At 53.6% G+C, this 10,732-nt stretch overlaps 1 protein-coding gene across 1 annotated transcript; it reads right to left on the bottom strand.

Moving 5' to 3' along the window:
- Positions 1–789: 789 nt before the first annotated feature.
- LOC115613109 (DNA-directed RNA polymerases I and III subunit RPAC2-like) lies at positions 790–9,480 on the bottom strand. The gene is made up of 5 exons (XM_030498193.1): positions 9,451–9,480; positions 4,668–4,804; positions 2,986–3,062; positions 2,019–2,101; positions 790–991 (listed from the first exon to the last, which is right to left on the bottom strand). Exons 1-5 carry the CDS (start codon positions 9,478–9,480, stop codon positions 944–946), a joined length of 375 nt encoding a protein of 124 aa, XP_030354053.1. The 3' UTR covers positions 790–943.
- Between the last annotated feature and the right edge of the window lie 1,252 nt (positions 9,481–10,732).

Raw genomic sequence — 10,732 nt, 5'->3', positions numbered from 1 at the left:
CAAGCCTATGAATTCCTATTTGAAAGGGTGCTTTTCTAGAGAAGACATGACATTTTACAACCTCCCTCTTATTCCTCTGTATGTTAATAAAAGATGGTGGTGTTTGAAAGGAGAATCTCTTTCTCCTGGGTGTTTCTCATTAAGCAGCAATCTCCCCTCTGACAGGTGAAAGCCATTCCCCCTTGTCTGGTCCCTGTGTTCGCTGGTAAAAAGCCTCTCTCCAGGTTTCTCAGGCTCTCTCAGCCTGGCTCCAGAGCAGAGCTGCTCCAGCCCTCACAGCAGCTCCGTGGCCTCCTCTGGACTCGCTCCAGCAGCTCCACGTCCCTCTTGTGCTGTTGCCCCCAAGCTGGATCAGGACTGCAGCGGGGACTCCCCAGAGTGCAGCAGAGGGGGAGAATCCCCTCCCTCGACCTGCTGCTCACGCTCTGGGGACGCAGCCCAGCACATGGGAGGGTTCTGGGCTGTAAGTGAATAATGATCTTTTTAAAAAGGAAGGCTGGTTGTATCTGTTGAAGTCAACTGCAGTGGTGCCTGTAACAGAAAGATTTAAATTGGGAGAGGGTGCTGCCTCTCTAAAAGCTGGATTTTGCACAGTGCTGAACCCTTCTGCTCCCTGTGGACTTGGGGCAGACTAATTCTGTGCACAAGGCTACCTGGAAACTGCGTGATCTGAAAATCCTGGGCAGGAAACAGCAACGAGGCTTGGAGAGGGAAAGAAAGAAGAGAGAAGAGTGGAAGAACTGCCTGCTATCATTTTCCATACCCTGCTGAGCTGAACACAGTGTCACCTCTGCAACATCAAACTCCATAAACTTTATTATAAGAGAAAATACAGGTTTGCATCAAAACAGTTGTTTAAAACACAACCAAACAAAAATACTTGGCACAGGGAATTCAACACACAGGTGTTACACACGTCCATGGAGGCTGCCATCCCCAAACGCTACTGCATCTGTTCTTCCCTCTGGGCCCTGTACTCCTTCATGCTCCTCTGCAAACAAGAGCAAAGGACAAATGTTACCAGTGTATACCTGAGCGACTCATACATCCCATGCCACCACTCTGCTCTGTGCTGTGACTCCTCTGCGTGGTGCAGAGTAGTCTGAGCAGCTCTGGCAAAGCTCCAGGTACCTTCAGAAGTGACTGAGCTTTACAGTCACTCCAAGGAAAAGGAAGCCAGGCCATGCCACAGGTCAGGCAGAGAAGGTCTGAGACAACTATAGGTTCTTTATGGCTACAATACAGCTGTCAGCCCCTTCCTCTTGTGAGGAACATAGGAGTGATTCGTGTCAACAAATAGGAAATCTTAGTGATTATTATGTGTAAAAGAATATGATAAATGTCCCTGTCGACACCATAGTAAGAGGGAAGAAGGGATAAGGGAATAATTCCTTGGTTAATTACACAATTGCTGAAAGAAGTGTTTTGTTCCTTGTTTGGTTGCTTAAATGCTTTTAGGGGGTGAGGAACGTGTTCTGTTGTTGAATGTTGTGGAACCTAACCATATAAAAGTGGAATGTGTGAGGGCTAAGATGGTGATAAGACTCGTGATGGACATCTATAATGTATATAGTTCCTATGCTTGCAAAGGTTTTTGCAAGGTCGTTTGGCAGGCATTGCAGCATACCAGCCTAAAACCGGTCGGGCCGGTTTTGTTGCTAGCCGAAGCAGGAGAAGTTCAGGACACGCCTATCCCTGGAAGGTCGCTGCTAGCCGAGGTGGGAAAAGTTGGAGATACGCCTACCCCTGGAAGGACACTGCTAGCCAAGGCAGGAAAAGTCCGAAGCGGGAAAGTTTGAGACATGCCTATCCCTGAAAGATATATAAACCAGGGGCGGGAACTGTGAGGTGTGCGTCTTGGTGGGCAGAGACTCCCGGCGCACCCAGCGCAGTTTGCTTGCCTTTATTTATTTAAAAAATTCTAAAAACTCTATTTGGGACTCGACTAATTTATAACACTCTCGCCTCTGAGACCAAGAGACAGAAAAGCTCCCTGAACTTTTCAGGAACGGTCTCACCTCAAAGGTGTTGAGCACATGCTGGCAAACATCCATCAGGTCGTTCAGCCCTTTCCGGAACGGCTCAACAGCAGGAAGGGCCCCTTTGGGAAAGAAGATGGGTCAGTGGTTGCCAAAGGGGTTGATAGCCCTCTCCCTCACCACTCTGGGCAGTGTGGTTGTTCCCCCGTGATGGGAACAGGTCTTACACCAGGCACATGCCACACACTTCTCTCCTACCAGCCCACCCTCAGCATCCTGAGAGCTGAGCTCAGGCCCAGGCTACAGTATAGGAAGAGCAGAGCTGAACCCTGCCGCAGCCCCCCAGGGAAGGGGTGCCCTTGGCAAGAACAGCCTCAGCACTACTCATTTTTAGGAAATTACAGAGTTGGCAAGCACAAACTAGATACTCAAGGGAACAGTCCCATAAGGAAGGAATGAAATAACACCGTCCTCCTGGGGCAGCAAAGCTGTGGAGCCTGGATGGAGGGCAGTGGACTGAGCTGAAGGGGTTGGTATGCTGGGAGGAGTGAGTGATGGCCAGAGGCTCAGAGTTGTCAGTGCTGCCTATCAAGGGGGAACACAGACCCCTCTGGGAGGCAAGTCAAAAGACAGCACAGACCGATGTGGCTTTTCAAGAGAGCTTTGGTTCACAGCCTGATGACCAAAGCTGGCAGACAGCCAAGAAGGAGAAGCAGAAGCAAATTATCTCATTGCAGCTATGTATGTCAGCATACTTTGGGTTGGCTTTCCAAAACCTCTGCTGATTCAGGGGCAGATGAAGCACCCATCACCTCTGACAGGACACAGCAGATCTATCTTACCCCAGCACTACAGTAGAGTGCTTGCAGAGAAGAGGGAGAAGAGTGACTTTATTGAGAAGGAGAAGGTTTCTTTATTGAAATGACTCATGGTGGAAACCTGACATGAGCAGAGAGGGTGCCACAAAAGAAGGGACCTGAATATGAAAGCAATGCACCTCCCATACCTCTGGTCTGGATCCGGAAGTTGGTCTTGCTTTCAGCGGGGTGTGTGATGCAGTAGCCACAGAACTCCACATCAGGGCTGCAGGAGGGGTGAGAGAAGAGAGCAGTGAAACCCAGGCCAATCCACAGCAAATCTCAGGGAAGTCAGAGGCTTGGGCCACCCGAGACCTGCCAGGGCTCAGGATGTTTCTAACATGACTGAGGGTCTTATGGGAGGGATATGCTGAAAGGACACTACCCGTGTAACCTTATTCACACGCCTCCATCTATCTCTGAGCTACAGCTGGAGCTTTGTAGGGGAAAGACCTGGCTGGCACCCTGTTCAAACAGGGGATCCTGGGTGCTTGGAAACCTCCCTCCACACAAACCTGTTGCACTTCTGCTGGACAAAGGAGGCAGATGGGTCTAGGGCACCACAAGATGTTTGCAGACTGCACGACATCTGCCTTCACAAGCCGAGGTGACTGGTAGAACATTTGCGCACGCAGCAGATAGCACAGCCCCTCACAAGAAGGCTGCTCTTTTTCTTGTCATGGTGATCTATCAGAGGAATCCACAAGACATTTGCAAGGCAACTGTCACTTGAGATGATGCATTGAACTTCCTGCTGGAATTCTTCCGAGGCTTACGAGTGAGTCTTCACAATCCCCCAGTGCTCCCCAGCTCAATAAAATCAGAGTGAAGCCATTTGTATATTTTAATGGGGGCAGCAGGATAATTAATTTCCAGCATCAATTCATGCATCTTGATGGAAGCATCAAAGATGATCAATCTGCTTCATACTGGCTGTTCCCATCCTCCTTTCTGACAGCACTTGCCCCAGAAGGTGACATAGATACTGCCTGGCCACCTGTACTTACACAGAGTTGCACATCATTTCACCCAGAGCCACGTAAGATATTCAGAAGTCTGTCACAAGTCAGGCATTACATTTCCTCTGTAACTAACCATCAGAGCAGTGAGGGCTGGCTGTTCCCTCACTGGGATGGGGAGCTGGGAGCATGAACTGTAAGCCAGCCAATAGGGCAGAGGAGTCACTGGCCAGCCCTGTCCCACAGCACCCAAGCAAGGGAGTAAGGCGGGTGCAAAGGTGTAGCCAGGGCCAGCCAAGGGTCCAGGTCACCCGGCAGGTTTGTGGGGGTCAAAGAGGCTCGAGGCCAGGCCAGGAAGACAATCTGCAGGTCAGGTGAGGGTAATGAGGGTCAGACAAAACCTATGACCACCAAGCAGGTGTACAATGTACAACAGTGAGGAGAGGCTGATGTCAGGTCAGGAAGTCAGCCCATGGGCCAGCATCCAACGGCCCAGTACAGGCTGAGCTGAAGACCCATATTCATACACCCTAGCTCAGGAGGGACTGAAAGCCCTGAGCTGAGCTTAAATGGGGCTCCTGAGCCTGGGGGCAGGGTGTGTGTGGAGGCCCCAGGTGAGGCTGCTCAGATTCATCAAGGCCTATTAGTGCTCTCAGGGGCTAACAGTACAAGGAGAAAGTTAATCCTGTGAAGAGAGGGAGTAGGTAAGGAGCCTTTGGAACCAGGTCTGATATAAATACTCCAACAGGCACACACAGAGGTAGTTTTGCCTTGTTCCAGCAGCAACTGAGATGCAACTCAGTAAGGAGAAGGGCAGAGCAGGAGATAGAGGAATGTCCAGTAGTACCAGGGGCTGTGGGAACTCCACTTACTTCTTCATGACCATGTATCGGAGGGCATTGCCAAGCGTGTGGTCCTCATCGTGCAACACAAACGTGATGCAGTTTCCATCTGTCTCATCTGCCTGGACCTGCCATGAATGGGGAGAGAAGAGGTGCTGTAAGGCTCTCTGAACACCAGCCCCAGGGTGAGAAATCAACAGTTGTGCTCAGCTTCCCCACAGGAACTGGGAGGACCAGTAGCTCTGGCTGGGCCATCGCTGTGGCTCATGTCTCAAGTGCTGGAGTGTGACCACGAGCAACTTCACAGAGGAGGGAAGGTGGCAAAATTATCGACCTCAGAGAAACCTCTCCCCGGTTATCACAGTGCCTGTGCACCCTTGCTCCTCACAGGAGAGAAGAGGAGCCCAAAGCAAGCTGCAGCTGCAGGACCCATGGTGGCAGAAAGCTGGGAGTGACTGTTCACGTTGGTGTGATTCCGGGTCCTGCCACCAGTCCAGGGCTAGACAGCAATGAGAGGGACAGTCAAAACCTCCCCAGGGAGGCGTGCTGCCTGTCAGCAGGGAAAGCTTATCGCACCTCAAAGCCAACTGTAAGCTCAAATTCACACACTTGGGAAGCCCCTGGCGAGCCTCGGGGTGCTGAGCCCACATGTAATGAACCCCCGAGGCCAGCAGCCAGCCCCGAGTGTGGGAGAGCGCTTTCCTCCTGCCTGGCTGTCCTGGAGCTCAGCTCTGCCCAATTCCCACAGACAGATAGGGGCAGGGAGCGCCCGATGGTCCTGTGCCCGCTCTCCCGGTCACTGGGACTTAGTGAAGTGCCCGCGGGGAGCCCGCAGCACTTTTCCTGCAGGGCAGTGCCATCTAGTGCCTTCTGCTGCCGCAGCGGCTCTGGAGGGGAATTCAGCAGCCTGAATGGATGGGGTGAAGGAGATGAGATGAAGCCGCTGCTGGCAAAGCCACCCAAAGCCTGACGTTACACAGTGCTGGGCAATACCGCCAGAGGGGAGACTGAGCTGAGCTCTGAGGCAGAAGCTCTCAGGGCAGCCTTGGCTCTAGTGGTCACGAGATGGTTGAGTTTGAGATCCTCAGGACAGTGAGACGAGCATGCAGCAAGCTCACTGCCCTGGACTTCAAGAAAGCAGACTTTGGCCTCTTCAGGAACCTGCTTAGTAAGGTTCCATGGGATATAGTCCTAGAGGGCAGGGGGCCCAAGACCGCTGGTTGATATTCAAGGATCACCTGCTACATGCTCAGGAGTGTTGTGTCCTGACTAGAAGGAAGTGTGGCAGGAGTGCCAGGAGACCTCCATGGATGGACAAGGAGCTGCTGAGGAAACTTAGTGGGGGGAAAAAAGCAGCTTATAGAAGGTGGAAGCGAGGACAGGCGGCCTGGGAAGAATATAGGAGCATTGTCCAGGAAGCTAGGGACCAGGTTAGGAAAGCTAAGGCCCAGCTAGAATTAAATCTGGCAAGGGATGTGAAAGATAACAGGAAAGGATTCTATAGGTACGTAGCAAATAAAAGACAGACTAGGGACAACGTGGGCCCTCTCCGGAAGCTATCAGGAGAACTGGCTACCCTGGATTTGGAGAAGGCTGAGGTTCTTAGTGACTTCTTTGCCTCAGTCTTCACTAGCAAATGCTCTGACCACACCACCCAAGTCTTGGAAAGCAGATGCAGGGACTGTGAGAAGGAAGACCTTAGGCCCACTGTAGGAGAGGATCAGGTTCAAGACCATCTTAAGAACCTGAACGTGCACAAGTCCACAGGACCTGATGAAATCCATCCATGGGTCCTGAAGGAGCTGGTGAACGAAGTTGCTAAACCACTGTCCATCATCTTTGAAAAATCCTGGCAGTCAGGTGAAGTTCCCGATGACTGGAAGAAGGGTAATATAACCCCCATTTTCAAGAAGGGGAAGGTGGAAGACCCGGGGAACTACAGACCAGTCAGTCTCACCTCTGTGCCTGGCAAAATCTTGGAACAGTTTCTCCTGGAAAGCATGCTAAGGCACATGAAAAACAACGAGGTGGTTCGTGACAGCCAACATGGCTTCACTAAGGGGAAATCCTGCCTGACCAATTTGGTGGCCTTCTATGATGGAGCCACGGAACTGATGGACAGGGGCAGAGCAGTTGACGTCATCTACCTGGACTTGTGCAAAGCATTTGACACTGTCCCTCATGACATCCTTGTCTCTAAATTGGAGAGACATCAATTTGATAGATGGACCACTCGGTGGATAAAAATCTGGCTCGATGGCCGCACGCAATGCGTTGTAGTAAATGGCTCGATGTCCAGTTGGAAACCTGTAACGAGTGGTGTCCCTCGGGTATCAGTGTTGGGACTGGTCCTGTTCAACAAAGATGCCAACATCTTTGTCGGAGACATGGACAGTGGGATTGATGCACCCTCAGCAAGTTTGCCAACGACACCAAGCTGTGTGGTTCGATTGATACGCTGCAGGGAAGGGATGCCATCCAGAGGGACCTTGGCACGCTTGTGAGGTGGGCCGATGCCAACCTTATGAAGTTTAACCAAGCCAAGTGCAAGGTCCTACACCTGGGTCAGGGCAATCCCAGGCACTGCTACAGGTTGGGCGGAGAAGAGATTCAGAGCAGCCCTGCGGAGAAGGACTTGGGGGTGTTGGTCGACGAGAAGCTTAACATAAGCCGGCAGTGTGCACTTGCAGCCCAGAAAGCCAACCGTATCCTGGGCTGCATCAAAAGAAGCGTGACCAGCAGGTCGAAGGAGGTGATCCTGCCCCTCTACCCTGCTCTCGTGAGACCTCACTTGGAGTACTGCGTACAGTTCCGGTGTCCTCAACATAAAAAGGACATGGAGCTGTTGGAGCGAGCCCAGAGGAGGGCCACGAGGATGATAAGAGGGCTGGAGCACCTCCCGTATGAAGACAGGCTGAGAGAGTTGGAGCTGTTCAGCCTGGAGAAGAGAAGGCTGCGTGGAGACCTCATAGCAGCCTTCCAGTATCTGAAGGAGGTCTATAAGGATGCTGGGGAGGGACTCTTCCTTAAGGACTGTAGTGGTAGGACAAGGAGTAATGGGTTCAAACTTAAACAGGGGAAGTTTAGATTAGATATAAGGAAGAAGTTCTTTACAGTGAGGGTGGTGAAGCACTGGAATGGGTTGCCCAGGGAGGTTGTGGATGGTCCATCCCTGGCGGTGTTCAAGGCCAGGTTGGACAGAGCCTTGGACCACATGGTTTAGTGCAAGGTGTCCCTGCCCATGGCAGGGGGGCTGGAACTAGATGATCTTAAGGTCCTTTCCAACCCAAACCATTCTATGGTTCCGTGCCCACGCTCCGCACCCACAGGGAGGCGCCGCCGCTCGGGTGGGTGCTTTGTGCGCGCACGAGCCACGGGCGCAGCCGCAGCCCCGGCTTTGGCACGGGCCGGTGGGGGGGACACCCGCTCCCGGCCCAGCGCCTCAGCCCCGCCCCGCGCCTGGCAGTGAGCGTGCGCGCGCCTGGGGCAGCGTCCTTCTCCATGGAAAACCCCCAGCCCTGCAGCGGTGCGGCGCTCTGCCCGCCTCTCTATGGTCCCCGGGGCGCTCTGCCTGCCTCTCTATGGTCCCCGGGGCACTCTGCCCACCTCTCTATGGTACTGGACACTCTGGCCATAGGCCATAGGCCTGCATTTCTAGGGTACACATGCGACGCTTTAGCTGCAGTTCTGCGTCTCTATGGTACACGGTGCGCTCTAGCCACCTCTTTATGGTACACATCGACACTCTACCCACAGGCCTGCAGCTCTATGGTAGCCAGGGCACTCTATCCTCCTCTCTATGGTACAGGTGGTCGCTCTAGCCACAGGCCTGGGTCTCTATAGTATGAGCAGCACTCTAGCCACCTCTCTATGGTACATGTGTGGCACGCTGCCCACAGGCTTGCATCTCTATGGTACACGGGGCGCTCTATCCAGCTCTCTATGGTACGCATGCGACACTCCAGCTGCATGCCTCCGTCTCTATGGTACGCAGGGCTCTCTACCTGCCTTTCTATGCTACACGGGGCGCTCTAGCTGCCTCTCTGTGGTACATGTGTAGCACTCTGGCCATAGGCCTGTATCTCTATGGTACACGGGGAGCTCTATCCTCCTCTCTATGGTAAATGTGCGATGCTCTGGCCACAGGCCTGTGTCTCTGCGGTGCCCAGGGCACTCTATCCTCCTCCCTGTGGTACATGCGGACACTCTAGCCACAGTCCTGCATCTCTCTGGTATGAGTGGAGCTCTGTCCACCTCTCTATGGTACACCTGCGATGCTTTAGCTACAGGCATGCGTCTCTGTGGTACACAGGGCACTCCAGCCACCTCTCTATGGTACATGGACTGCTCTAGCCACCTCTCTATGGTACATGTGCGACCCTCTGCCACAGGCCTGTGTCTCTATGGCACATGGGGCACTCTAGCCACAGACCTGCGTCCTTATGGTATGAGCAGCACCCTATCCACCTCTCTATGGTACATGTGCGACGCTCTAGCCACAGGCCTGCCTCTCTATGGTATGAGCGGCACTCTAGCCACCTTTCTATGGTTCACGTGCAACACTCTAGCCACAGTTCTGTGTCTCTATGGTACATGGGGCCACTCTAGCCAGCTCTATGGTACACTGGGCACTCTGTCCACCTCTCTATGGTATGTGTGCGATGCTCTAGCCGCAGTTCTGTGTCTCTATGGCACATGCGGCGATCTAGCAGCCACTCTATGGTACGTGGGGCGCTCTACCTGCCAATCTATTGTACATGGGGCACTCTAGCCATCTCTCGATGGTGCATGGGGCGCTCTAGCCACCTCTCACTGGCACGCGGGCGCTCTCGCCACCCGCCATGCTCTCTATGGCCGCCGGGTGGTGTTTTGCAGCGTGTTCCTCCACCGCCCGTCAGAGGCCGGGCTCAGCCCTGTCCCAGGAGCCTGGGTCGGGCCTGGCCGCTGCCACTGCCGCCGCGCTCGTATCCTGTCTCCCCAGAGCGGTTCTGGCAGTGCCGCTCCGGCCTCTGGCAGGTGCCCCGGCGGCCACGGCTCAGGGCTCACAGCCACTGCAGGGGCCGGAGCTCGGGGCGCGGCGGCAGCACCGCTTGTCCTGCGCGGTTGCGCTCCAGCGCAGGGTCAGCCCCTGGCTCGGCCCCTTTGCTCCTGCCCTGCAGCGCTGTGCTCTCTGGCTGCTCTCCCTGTTGCTGCAGCAGCGGCGCTCGGTGGTGCCGGAGTGGCCTCGGCAGCGCTGGGGAACGGCTCGGTTTGAGGATCTTAAAGGTCTTTTCCAAGCTGGTTGGTTCTGCGCTGCCGAAGCGGCTGGAGGTGTCAGGCTGAGCTGCGGGCAGGGGCCCGGCAGGACGCGTGCCCTGCCTGAGGGTTGCGCACGATCGCTCAGGCTGCCTCGGCACTACAATGGGTTTCCCTTTTCTCTCTCTCTCGCTGAAGCCCCAAGGCCTATTGTGCTGCTGAAATCTCGTGTTTCTTGTGCATCAGAACCCTTTGCTTTAGCCGGATGCTCCAGCCCTGGAAAAGGGTGTGTGAGTGTCAGCAGCTGAGCGCTCAGGAAGGCTCAGTGAGAATTTCCCCAAATCAAGCACACCCCATGTCTTTTAGTATTAGAATGAGAGTAGAATGAGGATAGTTCATGTAAAAGAAACCCTAACCATGTTTTGTTGCCAAGTTGGCCAGCTAGACACCTTCCTTGCCAGGTTGTAAAATAACTCATCCTCTATACAATAGACCCTGGGTGCTCTGGTTATGGTCTGGAGAGGAAGGACTAAGGCAGACATCTTCCAGAGAATGGGGACTTCAAGCAGCACAGCAAGCCATGCTGACATAAAGGCTAACTTCTTCAATCAAGATGTTCCTATAGGTGACTGTTTCACAAACACACACAAAATACAGAAAGATTCAGGAAAACTGAAGATAATCGGCAACACCACTGGCCCTGGAAACAAATTGCAGTAGGAGCATTTATGGGAGAGACGGAAGATGGGAAGGGTCAGGCTAAACATCAGCAGGGGGTAATGGATCGGTTCTTGAGCTCAACTTCATGCACATGGAGAGGATCCAGCAGGAAGCTGAACCTGTCTTACACACGCTTTGCT

This window comes from Strigops habroptila, chromosome 9, assembly GCF_004027225.2.
Source record: "Strigops habroptila isolate Jane chromosome 9, bStrHab1.2.pri, whole genome shotgun sequence".
Taxonomy (NCBI): domain Eukaryota; kingdom Metazoa; phylum Chordata; class Aves; order Psittaciformes; family Psittacidae; genus Strigops; species Strigops habroptila.
The sequence above is the reverse complement of the archived record's forward strand: the minus strand, read 5'-3'. Positions and strand labels throughout refer to the sequence as shown.